Consider the following 19,569-nt stretch of genomic DNA (forward strand, 5'->3'; position numbering starts at 1 on the left):
AGATGAAACACCCACACACACACACACACACGCACACTGGCATGTGAATACCAATGTTTGTTTGTGTGTGTGTGTGTGTGTGTGTGTGGGACCCAGATGGGCGTGGAGGTGGGGTGACTTCACTTATTTACACTTCACTCTGTTGGCCAATGGGGCGGCTGCTCACTTCGCGCACGTTTCGCATTCAGCACAATTAGAATGATTTTATGTTTTATTTTCCACTTTCTTTTGTGGCCTTTGTCGCTTTTGCGTACGCCAAACCGAACGCTTTGAACCACCACGAGGAACTGAAATGGCGAACGAGAAACGCCTGGCAGACAGCAACTCGGCAAACTCAGAAAAGCTCCAGCGAACGCTATGGAATGGAAACGAAACACTGCGACTCTTTGCTAAGGCGGAAGACAATGAGCAAGTGTGACTGCGTGAAAGGGAAAGAAAGTGTGTTTAGCATGTTGTCGTCGTCGTGCTGTGGGCGTGAGGGGGGAAGGCAAGGGCGGCACTCAGCGCTACTATGTTGCGACAGGGACACTTGTAGCGCGGCACAGCGAATGTTGCGAGGCAAGCTAAAAAACCAAAATGTTGCAGCAGCTATTAAAACTGTTGCGCGCGTGCCAACGAAAAACTTTACCTATTTACCTATTTCCCGGGTGTAAACAAAATGTCGGTTTCACTTCTGTGCACTATTGTTGTTGTTCTTATTGTTGTTGTTGCCTGCTTGCTGGCTAGTTTTATGAACTGCCAAAATATCAAGTGCAGGCAATTAATATCAAAACGAAATTTAACGTGTGGGCGGGCAATTGTGTTTGTTGTTGCTTGCGGTGTTAAGCATTGCTAAGTAAACACTTTTATTTAGCCATCTGTTCGCTGATAAGATAAACAAAGCAAGCTAGCGATCCGCTGGCTTTAGAAACATTTGCTCTGCTTCTTCTTGTTGTTGTTCTTGTTGCTGCAGCCGTTTCGCCTGCAATGTGTGTCAATCCCGGGCAGCATCGACGAGCAAAGCCAGGATGAGCGAACGAGAGAGAAGAGAATAAGCACAGTTGTGTGCGAGAGAGCTTTCATACTCTGCTGCTGCTGCTGCTGGCAGCGTATTATTCCGTTTCGTTTCCATTCCGTTGCGTTGCGTTGCGCTGCGTTTGCAATTGGCGCGCATTTAAAATGCATGGCATGGCCCCTTTAATAATTTGATGTGCATTAAATTAAGCATCAAATACTCATTACCTTAATTATTTATTGCCATCAACATGGTCGGCCGTTGCTTAGCCTTGGCTGATGACAGAGTAAACATTTGGTTGCAAGTCAAAATGGCAGAGTAAATGAATAATATGGGTTAAGAAATTCACATAATGTTTTGTTTGTGTACACATATACATACATATATATAATATATATATATATATATGTGTTTTCTTTTTTTGTTGTTTTGTTTGGTCTGGTCTCTTATGACATTTGCACGACAAAACAACCCTTTCAGGCTGCAAACATTTGTTTAGTCCTGTATCATACACACACACACACACACACAGACACACAGACACTGACACGAGATGCGAGAGAAGGATACGTACACATGTAAGTCTTGCAAACAAGGATTTAATGCTCTTTTGTGCCGTTGTCGCAAATTAGGTAGCAAGATTTATGAACTGTAACCGAGAGCACGCATAACAGCCGAAGCCGCAACATTAAAGCCACACACTTTAAAGCATCATCATTGTTATTATTGTTATTATTATGAATGTAATTGTGAAAATAATTTGTAGCATCGAATTCAGCCAAGTTTTCATTAACATTTTCATAAAAAGCGTCATTACGACGAACACACACAAATAACGCCAGTTAACTCTGTTCAATGCTGCTTCCCCTTCCCTCCTTCCCTTCCTTTGCTTGCTAACCCATCACGTGCCAACGAACTTTTGGCAATGGCAGCAATAGAAGCATCACCAACACACACACAAAAAGCTCCCACCGACCACACTCAGCTGGAGCGCAGGTGTCTTCGTTCGTCAGCAGCAAATTAAACACGATTAGGTAGCAACAACAACAAGAGCAAATAAAAGCTTTAAGAATGGGTTGTGCTTGGGCATTAGCATATCGTATAACATCTCCTCCTCCTCCTCCTCCTCCTCCTCTCTCTCGCTCACTTTCTGCTTCTCTTGTTTGCTCTTTTATAGTACTTGCCATCAATACACCGCCCCAAAGCACAATCAATTTCAATAGTTAATAAGCTGCGGGCGCTGAGTCGCAGCTCTGATATCCTTTTCATACGCTCGCAGCGGGTTGCTCTAATTATATTACCAAATTTACAAAAGCTGTGCAATACAAAACCGTTTCACTCTATAGTATATCCAACAAAAATCCCGATCATTAATTTTCCATAAAATGTTTGCCATTTACTTTTCACTAATATGTGCAATTACTGTGCTACATATGCCAAAATAATGTTCGGGGATTTGTAGTGAATTAGCTTTTTAAATTCACGATTAGAGAGAATATAAATTAATATACGCTAAATCGCGGTGCACTATAAAGTTAACAAATTGCATTTAAGTGATTAACTAAATTGAAAGAACAGAAATTGAAATTTATAGAGCTTAAGGAATTATCTTTAAATTTATTTACTAAAAAAGCTGACAGCTTTAGTAAATTCCATTCAAGTGATTAACATAATTTAAAGAGAAGCAATAAAGTTCTGAACTTTCCATAAATATGTTTTATTCAAAATTAAGAAAATACCTTTAAATTTATATATTACCTATTAAATACTAAATGAATCTTTCAAAAACTGCATCTACTTTTTGAAAGAACATAAAAGTCTCATTGTTTCTATTATTTTTTATTATTCTCACCATTTTCTACAATTGCATTCGCTATTATGTTTGCCCTGCGGGTTGCACTTTCTTTTTTTCTTGCATCTGAGCTAGAAATGTTTGTGATTCTGCATAAATTAGTTGATTTATTTGATTCGTATCAGTTCGCAACTTAGCATTTCATCTGCTTTTATGCCTGCACACATGGCGTATGTGTAATTTATGTGGTGCAAATGCAAAACTTAATGATAGCCGATCGAAGGTAATCAACAAACTTAGGAAAACTTACTTTGCTACTATTATATTGATTAAATATAATACAAAGAATGCAATGTCCATTATGTATACGACGTGTAGCCTAATGACAATTATAGTGAATATTTTTTATATTTAATTTTCTTAATTCTCAATTCGACAAAAATCCTGAAAGTCGTACAAATAATAATAATATATAATCGTAAATAACATATTACTTTTCATTTGACTTCAAATTTTTATTTATTTATTTATTAAATGCATAGACTATAAATTAATTTATAACCTAGCGTAAATTTACTAGTGCTGAATGCTTTGGCCTGAAAATCGTACAAATAATAATATATAATCATAAATAACATATTGCTATTCATTTGACTTCAAATTTATACGTTTCCAATCTTCAAAAGGTAAACATTTTAAATTTCAGTCTATCACATAATCTTCTTTTAAGCAAAATTTAAATTTTGTAAAGTTAATGTTTACTCTTCAATTTGATTTTAAATAATAGTTATTACGTAAAAAAAAGTTGAAATATTTTGTTATTTTTTTCAAAATCAAATTGAAAGTAAAATAAAAATACAAAAGAAATAATAATATATAAAATATATATACAATATTGAGTATAAAAACACGTTAAAAAGTATTATTATTCCTTTATTATTAGTACTCTATTATATTTTTCGAGCGTTGTTTTAACTTATTTGCATAATCCCAGGCATTCCAACACAGTGTAAACAACTTATCATCAAATTTTGAGCTTGGCTTTTCCAAGTCATCATCAGAATTAAAATTGTTTACTTTTAAGAGAAATTTAACTTGTTGAGCCTATCAATATGGCAGAGCGAGGAACAAGCCAAAGGATTTGCCAGTTGATAAAGTGCCTAATGGCATGCCCCTTTAGCGTACACAAAACAATGTAATCTAATGCCTTCTGGGACTGGGACACTGGCCATGTCAGTTGGCTTGTTGGCTGTTGGCTGCTGTTGGCTGCTGTTGGCAAGCTGCTACTGCTTTTGTTGTTTCTGGTGCTTCTGTTGTTGGTTTGCCATCAGTTTTGCCGTGAGCCTGTCAAGCGTTGCGTCCATTTGATGATGCATTGAATGGTTAATGAAAGCAGGGGAGCAAGCGAACTGTTCGGCTTACGAACGCTAATCCATCAACAGCAGTCTGGCTGAGTGCCGACAGCAGCCATCAAAACAAAACCAATAAAATGTCCTGTTCTGTTCTGCTCTGCTCTGCCCAGAGGAGCCAGAGCAACAGCATCGCGTAAATACACCTTCAGCACGATTAGAATACATATTCGAAAAGCCCCAAAAATCCATATTCATTGGGTTTGACTGTAACATAAAAAAAAAGCGAGGGGGGCTATAAAAACGGATATCAAGCGCATGTCCTCTGCATTTGCTATGGCTATGGCTAAAACATCACCTGCAATCACGACTGACACAGTCTCCGGAGAAGCAAACAGAACAAATTGTATTTTAGCATTTTTTTTTATGCTTCAATAAAGTTCAATAAAATGACATCAAAGTGGAAAATGCTCGCACGATTTCCACGCACTCATCGATAACGGCAACGTCAAGTAAATTAAAGTCTGCCTTGTAGGCATTTCATTCCACTTGAGTTTATGGCAAGTTTCAACAAAAAACAAAATATAAAAAAAAATCAGAAAAACAAAAAAACCAAAAAAAGCTCAGGGAAAATACGTATACTTGATATTTCCGAATCCAGGCCATGTCAGAAGGTCAAACGAACGCACGCATGACATTGATGGACATCGACAGGCGACAAGCACCGAGAAACCTGGACTTGAAGCTAAGGAAACCCCTAAAGAATCTTCACTTGTATTCAGTATGAATTTAGGTTGATATAACGACTTTAATATTAAAATTTGAGTATATGATTTCAATCAAATTTTTAAGAAAATTCATGTGGCACTTTTGAGATTCGATATCCAATTAATAGAAATCCGAAACCAAGCTTGATATATATTAGACATAACAGAGTATTGCCACTAAGTTTGGTTGCTATAGACCCAGTCTTATTGCATTATTAAACCGTGCACTTATAGTATATATATTTCAATAATGAATATATGATTTCAATGCCAATTTCTACCACAACAAACGCTGTTTACCGCTTTGAAAATTTAAAAATCCAGCAAAAAGAGTTCTAAAATTAAGTTGATGAGCGTTGCACATTCCAAAGTTTAGCCCTTATAATTCTAGCACTCTAAAAACTCTGTGTTCCAATTGAAGCCTCTTTAAATTAATTTTTTACTAAGGACAAAATACTTTAAGCATGTTGATTCACATAAATTCAAATATTCAAAACGTTATAGCACTGCGAAATTGTACAATCTATGCAGCCTTTTTGAATTTAGCATTTAACTGTTCGTTTATAATTCTATCAATGAGTCAGTCAGCATGTCAGTCAGGCGTTGGCTTTCAGTTGCATTGGAACCTTCAAATATGTTGGTTTTCAATTAAATTCAAATATTCCTAGCACTATCAAATTGCGGACGCATTGTATATTAAAATTGTAGAATCGTTGGTTTACCATTTATAAGTAATCAATCAAGTGTTGGCTTCCAGTTAAATTCGATCATTTAATGCTTTAAGACTTATTTAATTAAATTTCGTAAAGTGTGTGTTCCTATAATGAAATCCTTAATGGATTTCCCATCTCGACTATGCGATAATAATTTAGTTAGAGAATCAGTCAGCTAGTCAGTCAGGAAAAATAACTTTTAAGATCTTCGCATGCAGCTGAATTGAATCATTCAAAGCCTTACATATTTTGTGTTAAAATTAAATCCTCAGTAAATTTACTATTTTCAGAGTACTCTAATAATTCAATAATTCATTTAGATATTCAGTCAGCTAGTCAGTCAGGAAAAATAACTTTTCAGATCTTTCCTTTCCACTGAATTGAAACATTGAAAAAAGCTAATCATTCTTGAAAATTATTAAAAGAAGAGCCATTAAACTGAATACTCAATTACAAGAGCTCCTCCACTGAGTGAATTTGTTTGGGGCTGAGGCAATTTAGCTTTATGCTTTAAGTTGTTGTTGTTGTTGTTGTTGTTGTTGTTGTTGTTGTTGTTGTTGTTGTTGTTGTTGTTGTTGTTGTTGTTGTTGTTGTTGTTGTTGTTGTTGTTGTTGGTAGCGTTTTTGAACTTGTTTCATTCAATCGCATGCTTGAGTTGGCTTTGGAAAATAGTCGTGTCTGTCCTCATTTTGACTTTGCCATTTGGTTGCCTGCCTCTCTTTGGTCATATCTATATCTAAGTAATGGCATGTCACTTTTAATTTGGCTAGCGATTTATATATTCACAAACTCTAGCCCCCCGCCCGCAAGTCAAGCGAAATTCTTTCGCCTCTCATTCCCATGCGGCGCCTCAGTTCATTTTCAATAAAAACAAAGAACGCCTAACGCTTAGGAGAAATGAGGGTTTGATAATAGAACGACGCGAGAGTGAAGAGGGGAAGAGGGGAATGTGGAAGCAAAACGCATTATACAAAGAGAACGACATCTTCATTGTCTTTATCTGATGGTCTTAAGCACACTTGTCTGCTGGCGCAAGTATATTTCTATTATGTGCGTTGTGTCCTGCGTCCTGCGTCCTGTGTGTCCTTGGCATTGTTTTTAGTGAGGCGCTCCTGACACTAAGATGCTTTAAAGCCAGCCAGCCAGGCAGCCAGGCAGCCACACGGCCGGCTTCAATGCCAGCAATTAGCCAGTAAAACCAAACTGGCATTTAATTGTTATTAATCGTCAACTAGAGAAAGGAATAACGTTTGGGGTGTGAGGCAAAGAAATTAAGTAATATTTATGTTGGCATTGTGATTGCTATACGGAAATTCAAAACGATTGACGCCCACCAGACTTTGCTACTCAGTGGCATTGTTGTTGTTGTTGCTGCTGTTGTTTTTGTTGTGTACGCCTTTCATGATCCTAGCTGTGGCCCTCGCCCTTTAGCTGTGGGTGTTGTGTCCTGGCACATCCATTAATAACACTGGATTTTCCACTTGAGGTCTGACAATGCCAGCGGCAGCACTCAACATGCTTCAAGTGCGTATCCGTGTCAGAGTCCCTGTCGGTTTCGGCCTCAGTCTCGGTGTCCATGTCCATGTCCTTGTGCCTGCCTTCTACTCCAATTAATCTCACACGCTTTTGGGGCTTTAAGGGACACTCTCCGCTGCTTCTGCTGCTGCCCCCGCAGTCAGCTTTTCATAGTCCTATTGGCATTGTAGCCCGTGTCTGTGATTTCAATTAAACGCGCAAAACTAAGTTATGAGGATAAATGCCACTCGTCAAATGGCAATCAATTAGTCAATGCTTTTCAGCAGGCAATTCCTTCCCCTCCTAGTCCTCCTCATCCTCCCACGTAGTCCTCGCCGTGACACCTGACATAGTTGCCATCCAGTTTGTGTAGAAGAAATTACTCAATTACGATATTAAATTTAATGCCCAGGACAAGGGCAAACGAGGTCGCTTTTGATCGCACTAAAAGCTTTAATAACTGTAAATTGCTTTCACAGAATTTTGACAGCAAAAGCGTCTGGCATTCTACCTTCCCACCTTCTATCTTCCTTACCTCCCTCTCTCCTCCCCCCACAATCCAGCTCCCCAGCACCTGGCAACAACGACTCACCTGCATACCAACGTGCCACTTGTCGCCCTTCTCGACTTTGGTTCTGGTATTTCCATTTCGCTGCGGCGCGTGACCAAATATTTAAGGACACTCGACGTGAGCAGCACTTTGAGTTCGAATCGAAGCTAGAACACTCGACTCCGTCGCTTCGTCATCATCATCATCATCATCATCATCATCATCATTGTTATCCCCATTGTGCTTGGGAGTTCAAGCTGGAAGCTATCGACCTGCATTCCAATAACAAGCATTGCGACCCCGCCGAAAAAAAATCCAATTAAAGTTCACTTTAACAAAAGCGCCGCGAGTGTTTTTCGGCTCAGCCATTAACTAATGCCAAAATCCGCTTAAAAATTTAATACTTGCACCTGTTAAAAAGGGCTGCCTTAGGGGCAAAAAGCGTATTTTGTGAAACGTGAAAATCATTTGCGTGATTTCAATATGCCACAGCTTGTCCAGGCAAACATTTCAACCAGACACAAGCCAAAGCAGTCAGTAAGAGTAAAAGCAAAGGCAAAAGCAAAAGCAGCAGCAGCAGCAACAAATAGCAACAACAAAGGCAAAACTTTTGTTTTGTGTCCCTTTGGGGGTGGAGCGGCATCAGGCTCAAATTGACAGTAATTCAATTAACACATAAGTAAATTAATTCATCAGCAAATTTACGCTTGTGCGTTGCGTATACTATACGTATATTATGTCCTTGGTAACTTGGTTAAAATGAGGATATCAGTGTCTGAATCTGTATCTTAGTCATGCTGATTTATATTTCCTATCAGATGATTTCATTTATTAAGTGCGCCTTGCGACCATTTTTCATTGATTTCTGTTTTTTATTTGTCTCTCTGTCTGTCTCTCTCTCTCTCTCTCTCTATCTCTCTCTGTCTTCCCCTCTGTTGAGAAATGACGCTGTAATGTCTGCCAACAGCTGGTCATTAAATATTTAAAGCATACTTTTGGGCATGCAGCGAAACTCAATCGATACGAAAAGCTTTAAGCTGTCTCTTTGTGATCGGCATTAACGAAGCTTTCTCTTTTTTCAGTAGCTTTTCGTCACTCAGCTGAGCAAGTCGTGTAGTTTTTTCGTGACCGGCAATTAATAACAATAACAAATTTAGGTAAATACAATTGCGTGTATTAATGCTTGTTTTGTTGTGCGCACTAATGCAAAACGCTAATTTACCTGAAATAATATCCAACCAAAATCAACTTTGCCTTTTTTTCATACAGAATGTCCAACAAACCAGTTCTCTACTATGCGCCACGCAGTCCCCCTTGCCGCGCTGTGTTGTTGACAGCCGCCGCCTTAAACATTGAGTTGGATCTGCGGTAAGTGACAATATCGAAACTTTGGGAGTATTTATAGAAATATAGTAAGCATAATTTACTAGTAGATAACTGTACAACTACTTGTTCTTATTTTGCCAAAAATATCAATACACATTCAACAAGTTATTGAGTTTTAAAACCAGTTGCTTTTACATTTCATTCAGGCTTAAAACTTGTATGTTAACTCTCTTAAGCTCTAGCACTCTCACGCTCTCTCTCTCTCTCTCTTTGTCTCTCTCTCTCTCTCTCTGCAGCACTGTGAATGTTAAAGCTGGTGAGCACTTGACACCAGAGTTTCTTTTGCTGAACCCGCAACACACGATCCCAGTACTGGATGACAATGGCACCGCTGTGAGCGATTCCCATGTTATTTGCAGCTATCTAGCTGACAAATATGCTGGAGCCAATGACTCGCTGTATCCCAAGGATCCAGTGAAGCGTCGCACTGTGGATGCTCGCCTCTTCTACGATTGTGGTCATCTGTTTCCTCGCGTGCGTTTCATTGTGGAGCCAGTCATCTACTTTGGTGTCGCCGAAGTGCCCGAGGATCGTATTACGTACATGCAAAAAGCATACGATGGTCTGGAGCATTGTCTGACCACAGCTCCGTACTTGGCTGGCTCGGAGTTGACCATTGCTGATTTGTGCAGCGTTTCAAGCGTTTCGACAGCAGCTGCTTTTGCGCCCATCGATGCCGAGAAGTATCCGAAGTTGTCGGAATGGTTGCAGCGTCTGCAGGCTTTGCCCTACTACAAGGAAAACAATCAAGAGGGCTTGGACATGTTGGTGAACTTGGCCAAGGGTCTGCTGGCCGAACGTAAAGCCTAAGTGGTTGGCCATCAATCAATTTGCCTGGGAGTATAACTAATACGATTACAATATATATTTTCTGTTCGATTTCATTGCTTGAATTTCATTTGACAGCGGAAACTGGGACCAAGTTTCGACAAGGAAATATCACAGAGAGATGGGGCAACACATACTATACAGTTATGGCCAGCTGTTGTGCCATTGTAATGGCAAAAGTTTTTATGGGCTTCTCGGTGGGCAAAACTTACAGCATAGACTGTGTGAAATATAAGACAAACTTTTCACCCAGCTCCGGTTGTTTATGTTTGCTTGTTAGTCATTGATTACGAGCTGTAAGTGATCGCATTTATAGTTGCTAAGCTTGTTAACAACGACTCGCAAGCACTTGAATTTGATGTGAACAGCCAAAGATGCTTCTCAGTGATTGATATGACGAAGCTTAGGGATGATAATAGCTAACAATAAGAGCAAAAGTTATGCAGCTCCAGATGATAACCTGAGCAAGCAAAAGTTATATTAAAATTGACTGTCACCTAAAAGTATGAAACACTTTTTATTCGCATCAACCTCAAACTGTAGCTACAGTTTTACAGTCTTATCGGTAGCTTAGCTTAAACAGCGGCTTAAACAAAATGCAAATAATGCAATAAACAGCGCTACAAACAAGCCAAACATCACTTTGAATCTATTCTATAGCAGCTACGAAATAGCTAAAACACAATTTATCTGCGAAATATTAGTTTATCGTTCGTTTTCATGGTATAAAAGAAAAGAGCAGCTGTCATTTTTGGTCAAACACACACAGAGTGAAGCTTTTGCTGCATTTGCTGGCGGTCAAATTAAACTACAATACAGAAAAATTGAAGCAATTTTGGTTTTTGGCATTGCGCAAAGTTTTTGGCACATCGCAAATTGTTGGCCAGTCCCCGAACATATTGGAGTTTAAACTTTTCAGACTTTAATCAAGCTAACAATTTAAAGATTCTGCTTTTAAGTTAATTTTTGAATCTGTATTTGGGTTATTTTCAGTCCTTTAGGTTTTGAGGTTTTTCTATAATGCTGTTATTTCTATTTTTTAAATATATAAAGTCTTCTGATGTATAGAGAACGAAATACAGATATCTGCCCAAAAAAAAACATATTTTCGCATGAGCAGTAAAGTAAAAGCAGTTAACCAAAGTAAGAACTGAAAGCTGCACAACAATAATGCTGGCTGCCAGTTAAGTAAGGTCAACGCCGTAACTACAACGGAAGAGGAAAAGTGAGGAGAAGGAGTATGGAGTAATGGCTGTCGCTACTCATGATTAATGATGCCGTTGTGGGTTCGCATTTCCGGTTCGTTTAATGTTGAAATGTCGTCGGCCATCTGCTGTAGTTAAGTAGCAACTATTGTTGTTGTTTTTACTGGATTTATCATTGTTTGCCTGCGACTTTTTAATCATTGAATTTCACATTATTATTTTAATGTGTGCTCATTTAACATAGCTGCAATCAATGCAACTCTCACCATCCTTTTTCTGTTTGTCTAAATTAATCCAACTAGTATTGTCTGTTTGCCTATCAATGTACTTTCCGCTTGTTAAATATGATCTAATGAAACCATACAATGAAAATCGAGTTTTCAATTGTGCCATAGAGTACAATATATTCAATAGCCAATTGTGTTTTGATTTGATTTGCTATTGCTGAAAATGCCATTCGAATAAAGCGAAAAATCTTTATATCAGGCTTACGTTGTCATGGGAATACAACAATAAAGCACTTGGCAATGATTCCATCTTGAGTTGCCAACTGTTTCTGTCACCTTAATTAAGTGTGCAAGCTCATCTACTCATTTGCAATTCAATCCAGGCATAAAGGATTCCATTCAGGTCAATCACTTGTGTTAATGCTAATGCCAATTGATGAAAGCAGCATTGCTAATCAGGCAACAACGACGAATGGAATATGTAGATGGCAAGCAAACAGCTTGACAGACAGGAAAATGCCTGGCGATTATCTCCTGCTGCATACATATATTGCCACAAAAGCGAAGACAGGCCAACACCACTTCAGTTGTCAAACTGGCAGCAAACTGATAAGCATTGCACACCGAGTCAAATGCAATTCAAATGAGGTCAGGCTGCCTGTCTGCTGTTGACCTTTCAATCGCATAGGGGCATCGCAAGGTTTGTTTGCCACTCATCCATACATCATATTCGATGCATTCGATGCATGTTGATTGAGTGCCATCCAATTTGAGTGTTGTCAGTGGCAGCAACCAACGACAAGAACTGCAAATGCAACTGCAGCAACTACAACTATACATTTGCATAATTGCATGGTTGGCAAAACTTGATCTCCACTCGTAAATCAAAAAAAAAGCACAAACTTTGCTCTGCAACATTATTTAATTGAATTTCCCAATTTAGATAGAATCAATAATCAAAACGAACACAGCAGCAGAAAAGGTCAGCGGTGTCCATTTTAAATGGATTTCTATTAATTTTAAACTTTTTGCAGCAGCAGCGAATTTATCTTCACATTTATACCATATTCTAGTAAATACGTTTTTTGGTTATTCTGGATCATTCTACATACATTTATGTACATACACGAGTATTCTATATTATAGCTAAGCTTTAATATAAATATAATTGGTAAGTTAGAGTAGAAATGTTAGCTGGAAATTTATTTACATGCAGCAGCAATAATTGAAGTCACAGCAAAACCTAAACTATGTTCACATAAATAATATTTGTCTTGGAATATATTTGTGGCTATTGATTTATGTAAGGCAAATAAGAAATACAGTTGGATATGCTCAACTATAAGATACCAGCTTTAAATTTTCACTTTTCAAGGCAGAATACTTAGGAAGCGGTATTATAATTAAAATATACCAAAATACTTAAATATACAAAATACCATATTTGTTATTTCGATATACTGTGACACGTAAATATTGTCGCAGTATATCGAAATATCAAATATGGTATTTTGTATATTTAAGTATTTTGGTATATTTTAATTATAATATTTTACTGCAACATGTAAAATATACCATTAAGGAAAATACTTACAAATTTGTCAAACAAAGCAACTGCCTACAAAAAATCCTATATTTGGTATTTCGATATACTAAAACATGTAAAATATACCATCAAGAAATATACATACCAAATTGTCAGTCAAGGCAACTGCAGCTGCTTACGCTAAATCTTGTATTTGGTATTTTAATCTACTACAACATGAAAAATATACCATAATGGAAAATACACTCTAAATTGTCAAGCAGCTATGTTTTGTAATATTAAATTATTTCTTAGATAACTTCGGAGATGTCTTCTACTACCTACCTTGTATAAAATGTATTTAATGGTGAACTGTCTAATAATTAAACAGAATTCCAGTGTCAGCTTGTTTAAGGCTGTGTATATTATTATAGACACATTCATTTGGAAACACCCACACAATAATTGTGTATAATTGTGCTAAGCATTCAATAGATTGGTAATAAATGGCAATATTTTGTCACACACACCTATCCTTACACCCACACCCACACAAACACACACGCCAATGAAGAGTCATATACTCAGCAAAGTTTTCCAATTAAAGCAAGCGACAAATGAATTATTTCAGTCATACCCACAAATTATTATACTTTGGCAAGCGGCAAGCGAACGAACCGAAAAACCGTGGGCCTGAGAGTTTTCCTTTGACTTGTGCCACACCCAAGCAGGCAGGCAGGCAGGCAAGCGAATCATTCAGCCATATGACTTGGCTGTTCTCGCTGATTACAGGCCTTGAAAGGCGTTGACTTTGGTGTGTTGCCCATCCAAGATCCAAGTCTCTCGACGTCTTCACGCATTCGCCTCAATGCGCCTCGTCTAGCAGCAAGCAAGAGGTTTGAGTTGTTGGCCTCAGTCAGTTTAAGCAATTAAGCGAACCACGTTGAGCGTGGCCTGATTAGCAGTTTATGTGGTTGCCATAACAATCAGAGCATTGATTGCTTAATTTCTCTGCATTCTTGGGCCTAAAATGCAGTTATGATAAACCAGGCGCCTTAGGATATGCAACACAATACATTTTGCATGCTGATGAGTAAACGTGTGTCTGCATGTGTGTGTGTGTGTGTGTGAATTTCTTGTGGCTGCATTCTGTTCCCTGTTAACTACCTGTCTCTCTCTCTCACTCTCTCTCTCTGCGTCTGCTGTTATTGTTAGCATGACACGAACGACAGCTGCATGCTTGGTTGTGTTGCCTCCGTTTTGGAACTCCTGCTGCTGCTGTTTCTGGTTTCGTCACACAAAACACGTTTAATTGGGCGACTTATGCGCTGTCGCTTGGTCCACATGACGTATACGTGTTTTGCATAGGTGCCTCTGACGTTGTCCACGCCCAACTGCCTCGCCCAAGGGCTTTGTCTACGATTTTTGGCAGCTTTTGTAATTGGTTTTGCACAGACATGTGCCACATCCTGGCTGCCCCCTATAAAAGGACATAGACACACAGACACAGCCTTAATTAAGCCTGGCATTGGAGTGTGAGATGCGAGTGTGTTGCTCTGGATGAGGCATGAATTCTTTAGAAATACATTTTGATGAGCTCCAACAACGAATAGCAGACACCTTATGCGTAATAAATAGCTTAGCGCCGGCATTCAAATGATTTAATTATCTTTTGATTTCATTTGAAAAGTTTTTAATGCAAATGTGAGGCAACAAAAGGCAACGCCAACCAAACAGCCAAACAGCATTAACAGGCCTCAGCTGGCTGCCTGTTTGCAGGGCCTAATCCTCGCCAGCTTTAAGTTGAGCCAAAGCTGCTGCCCATGCCCAGGTGAGGCCAGGTGAGCTTAGCAGTTGGTTTTGGGCAAGAGCAAGGAAACGAAAATTTGATGGAGATGGCGATGGAGATGGAGATGGAGAAGAAGAAGGTAGACTTTGGCTTTTCATTTCATTTCAGCTGCTTTTGCATTTTAAGCACCCAAATGTGTATGGACAAGGACATACATGTGAGCCACACTCACACACACACACACACACTCGCTTGAGCTCATCTTGGTTGAGCTAAAGCTAAAGCTAGAATGCTGCTCATTGTTGTGCGTCGTGTCGTGTTTGTGTGCGTGTCTGTAAAGTTATTAAAAGCATTCAAAGCACTCGCCTCACGTGGGCGTTGGGGCGTGTCATTTACATAACTATACCTACACACACACACACACACACACACACACACACACACAGTCAAGGAATGCTGCCAGTCACGACATGAATAAACCGCCAGCCAACCACATGGCCACATCGTAGGTGCTTTGGGGACCCGGCTAAGCATCGACGGGGTCGCTCGCTTTATGACAAGCAACAAACAAAATGTTCAGCAATATTACACAACCGCAACAAATTAGCCATAAACAGCTGAAGCAACAAATGTGCGATCCGTGTTATATTGTTCCAGATACACACAAGTCTCCTTGCCTATCGCTTCCCCCCGTAAAATTCACTCAACCAAATTAGAGCACATTTTAATGCAAGACTTAACATCAAAATTTATTAGACAGAAATCAATACGACTCGAGGAATGACAAATTAAACGAGTGAAAACACTTTAGTCGAAGGTACATCAGAGCAAGTTAATTTATTATAATCTTACTACACATTGATTTAAAATACAACTGGGATAACTTAGTATATTATATGTGATTTGGTATATTAATATTACAGTCGTATTATAAGAAAATACAAAGTTGTTGGCAGCCTTGGCAGATGCAAATAGTTTACAACATTCTAAATTGCTTCTTTAATAACTTTTATGTTTGCTATTCGATGTAAACATATTTACATAGCTTTATGATAGAGCACACAACTTGTTCAATAAATATTAAGTGTGCAATTGACACAATGATTTAAAAATTACATAATGATTTGACACAATGATTGACGCAATGATTTACAAAATTGTTCTTGTCTTTACTTTGCATTTACTCAATAATAATATTGAAGTACACACATATGTTACATATTTTACACATGAACATACATAAGTCTCATAACATACTTTCTTTATTGAGTTACCCAAAATGAAAACATTTTTGTATTATTTAGAAATAAATACATTAATATGTTATAACTAAATTTTGTCTCGAAGTTGCGTTTATAATAGTATTTTTCAATTTTAAGCGCCATAGATCGTGAGCACTGCTATTTCAACGTTTACAGCTGTAACATATATAAAATCAGTGATGTAAAACAAAAGTTGTGTTCAACTCCATAAGAAAATTGATTATTTCGTGCTCTATTTGGGACTCTGATGAATTCGGGTTAGCCATATAAATTAAATTACCCAAAGCTTTTAGTAATTAATACATTTAAATTCACTTCATTTTTACTTTGCTTTGCACAAAATAATACAAATTTATCTGCATTGTATTATATTTATTCAAAAATTGATTAAATTCTTTTTTACTGCATTTTCTTTTATTCCAAATCACAAAAATTATAAAGTTTCTTTTTAGTCTTCGAGTTTGTGTAATCTAAATATTGGTTCGAAATTGAACTCTTGGCTTTTGAACCTTATCAGTAATGATAGCTACGAATATAGCCCGTCGTCACGACTTATTTCGAGCTTAGCTCTGCAATGATTTCTAGACAATAATAAATGTAATACATTGAACTGAACGATTGAAAATGTTGCAGTGTTAAATAATCAGCATGTAACATAATTGTAAGTAAATAGAAAAAGGAAAAGACAGAAGTCTCATACCGTATGTAAGTATACAGAAAAAGAAAAGACAAACAGAAATATCATACCGTATATCAGTTCGAAACTGATCTTTTGGCCCTTGAACCTTATCAGTTTATTCATAGCTCGTCGTCACGAGTTATTTCGAGCTTAGCTCTGAAATGATTTTTAGACAAACATTTAGTTGAGTATTCACTTTCATTGAATACAGTTAGAAGCATAAATACGAGAGAAAATAAATTCCATGTGGAATACTTTCTCACTTCCAATAAAACTGAACAAGAGGTATAAATATAACATATACCTAATATTAGTACAGTGAGTGATAAAAGTTATTTCTATTCTCCCGATGTAGTGTTCAAACGAAGCAATGGCAAAGGAGTTCAGCTTGACTACGCTCAACATTTTTAAACCGTTGCTGAAATACTTTCGAAAAAATAGAAAAGAACGTATAGACGGAGAAATAATCGAATTGAAACAAAAGAAAAAGAAAATTCATAAAACATTGAGGAATAGGCTGCAATCTGAAAACGAAACCAATAAAGTTTTGAAAAAGAAATTGCGATATCAGATCGAAGCAACAAAATTTAAATATCGCATATAATTTGTAAAACTAGTAAAATATCAGTTAATATAAAAAGTAAAAATCATACAACAACAATGTAAAAAGGAATAAAATAGCAGAAAATCAAAAATGAAGTAAATTACAATTATTAGAGATTGAAACTAAGATACATCCGAGGCATAAGGATTTGATTTTATGAACACCTGGATATTCTCCAAAGAGCATGCAACTAGATGGAATATTATTAAGTGAAGTCCGACTTAATTTATCAATTTCTGCCTGTCCTAATAGCATTATGCCGATCAGAAATTCATAAATTAAGTGGGACATCGCACAATAATGATCACTCCGGTTGCATTCTTTGTGGAGAATATACAGGTATTCATAAAAACGAATCCTTATCATTCCCATGCAACTTAGTTTCACTCTCTTTTAATTGTAGTTACATTTGATTAGATTATTCTCTTCGTTCGATTCGTTCACGGCATTTCAAACTCTTTGTACTATGCTCGTTGCCACAACTTTAAAATATTTCACGGAATTCTCAACTCTCAATTCATCTCGATCACACAATTCTATTACTTCACCTTTGAATTCTGAATCTTACCTGGGGTGAGTATTGGCAACAAGTATTGCGAACGAAATAAAAATAATTAATTACTTGTTTCCATAATTGTTTTCTGTGCAGGACTTGAATATCTTCACATGGATTTGTTTGCAGTTCATCCTTCCTAGTGCCACACCAAAATTAGTACTTTTTATAAATTATAATGTAAATTCATTTCACTTCACGATTTATACAAATTGAACTTTGTTCACTTCGATTGTATTATATTCACTGTAAAGAGATTTATTTGTTTATTTAATGAATAGCTAGGAGATAAACGTGAAATTAAAATTATATTATAATAATCTCCTTTAATCTCTTCCTATTTTTTCTACTATGGTCTCGAATCAAATGAATAATAAAATTAAATAAATTACACATGATCATGCCTTCTAGATATGTTACTTATGGAATATCAAAACTAAAATTTGTGGATAATTAGTTGAAAAATACATTTTTTAAATTATTTTATTCTTAAAAAATTTTGCTAAGCTAACTAAAATACTTGCAACTGGTGGTAAAATTAGTTCCATATAAAGAAATCGATAATTTTGTTAGAGAAGTTCACTGTTTATAGTACTTTCGTTGCTGTCAAGTCACGCAAACGTATATTTTTGCTTAAATATTTAAATCCATTCAGTCGATTGTCACAAATTGTTTAGTGGGACACAACAAAGAAGTAAAACTAAAAAGAAAATCAAATTTTATCAATTCTAAATTGAACTTTTTGGCTTTTAAACTTAATCAGTTTGTTCATAATTCGTCGGCAAAAATTTTGCGAGCTGTGCTCAACATTGACTTTGAGAAACAGTTGATTAGTTGATTTTTAGCATACTTTGAATGTAGTCAAAAAATAAACATGAGGAAAATAATAATTTTCCTGTATTTCATATGTTCGTGTTTGGCAGCCACGACAACTGAACATGAGGTATGATTCAATGTGTATACATAATTAGTACAGTGAGTGATGAAAGTTATTGCAATTCTTTTGTTGCAGTGCTCGAACCAAAATATCTCAAAAGAGGATTTAGAAATTCAAAGAATCAATGAGGTAGAAAAACAAAAGCAAATTCAATTGCAATTACAATTGAATCAAACTAAGTCATTTCTTGATAATAGTACAGCTACGAGCTGTCTTCCTTTTGGAGATTATCCGGGGGTCCATCAAATAAAAGTATCCGGCTTTGGTTTCTTCAATGTTAAGTGTGATATTCAGTCAGCTGGTCCTGGATGGATAATTATTCAACAGCGAGTCGGCACAATACAGAGTGACTTTTTCCTTGGATTGGAGAAAATTCATCGTCTGACAAATTCACAACGCTTTGAACTCTTGTTGCATTTTGTTGGTAGAAATGGTTTGACCTTCTACGCTCAATACGACAACTTTAAAATATCTGATGAAGACACTGGTTACGCACTCAGCTTGGGTGCATTTAATGGAAATGTGAGGGATGGACTAAGAGACAGTGAGCACATGAAATTCTCAACATCCGATCGGGATGCTTTAGATTTTCTCAATTGTGCACAAGAATTCAAAAATGGCTGGTGGCACAGAGGTTGCTTCGATTGGTGAATATTGGAAATAAGTATTAAAAATTTAATATATATATTTCATTTTTTTATTCAGGAATTTAAATTTACTAGACGGCATAGACGAAACATTGGATTTCTTTGGAGTTCCTCTTAAATCAGTTCAGATGCTTATACGCCCAAAGGAATAGGGAATATAATTGTAAAATAAATTTATTTCGCTTTATTTGCTAAAGATAATACTATTCTATTTTGAAAACTGGAAATAAAAATTGGATTATAATCT

General features: G+C 36.9%; 3 protein-coding genes across 9 annotated transcripts in view; 2 read left to right on the plus strand and 1 right to left on the minus strand.

Moving 5' to 3' along the window:
* The window catches only part of LOC133841404 (protein qui-1), a 47,459-nt gene extending 47,171 nt beyond the window's left edge, over nucleotides 1-288 (minus strand). For 6 of the 7 annotated variants that reach the window (XR_009894300.1, XR_009894296.1, XR_009894298.1 and 3 more), the window contains exon 1: nucleotides 132-287. The gene's annotated coding sequence lies outside the window, so the exon portion shown is untranslated. Of the gene's footprint in view, nucleotides 1-131 lie in introns of all 7 variants that reach the window. The other variant, XM_062273836.1, reaches the window with a different exon arrangement.
* Nucleotides 289-8,745: 8,457 nt separating this feature from the next.
* LOC133843804 (glutathione S-transferase 1) lies at nucleotides 8,746-9,950 on the plus strand. The gene is made up of 3 exons (XM_062277505.1): nucleotides 8,746-8,837; nucleotides 8,950-9,048; nucleotides 9,303-9,950. The coding sequence occupies exons 2-3, from the start codon at nucleotides 8,951-8,953 to the stop codon at nucleotides 9,874-9,876; spliced, it is 672 nt and encodes a 223-aa protein (XP_062133489.1). The 5' UTR covers nucleotides 8,746-8,837; nucleotide 8,950; the 3' UTR covers nucleotides 9,877-9,950.
* An 8,304-nt stretch (nucleotides 9,951-18,254) lies between these two features.
* On the plus strand, nucleotides 18,255-19,489 carry LOC133845759 (fibroleukin-like). The gene is made up of 2 exons (XM_062280319.1): nucleotides 18,255-19,322; nucleotides 19,381-19,489. The coding sequence occupies exons 1-2, from the start codon at nucleotides 18,721-18,723 to the stop codon at nucleotides 19,472-19,474; spliced, it is 696 nt and encodes a 231-aa protein (XP_062136303.1). The 5' UTR covers nucleotides 18,255-18,720; the 3' UTR covers nucleotides 19,475-19,489.
* Nucleotides 19,490-19,569: the final 80 nt, after the last annotated feature.

This window comes from Drosophila sulfurigaster, chromosome 3 (assembly GCF_023558435.1).
Source record: "Drosophila sulfurigaster albostrigata strain 15112-1811.04 chromosome 3, ASM2355843v2, whole genome shotgun sequence".
Taxonomy (NCBI): Eukaryota; Metazoa; Arthropoda; class Insecta; order Diptera; family Drosophilidae; genus Drosophila; species Drosophila sulfurigaster.

What these genes read in the sequence shown, in the direction of transcription:
- LOC133843804 (XM_062277505.1), top strand. Translation starts at nt 8,951, where the DNA reads ATGTCCAACAAACCAGTTCTCTACTATGCGCCACGCAGTCCCCCTTGC. An exon ending in AACATTGAGTTGGATCTGCG is followed by an intron (nt 9,049 to 9,302) that starts GTAAGTGACAAT and finishes CTCTCTCTGCAG; the next exon opens with CACTGTGAATGTTAAAGCTG.
- LOC133845759 (XM_062280319.1), top strand. Translation starts at nt 18,721, where the DNA reads ATGAAAGTTATTGCAATTCTTTTGTTGCAGTGCTCGAACCAAAATATC. An exon ending in CACAGAGGTTGCTTCGATTG is followed by an intron (nt 19,323 to 19,380) that starts GTGAATATTGGA and finishes TTTTTTATTCAG; the next exon opens with GAATTTAAATTTACTAGACG.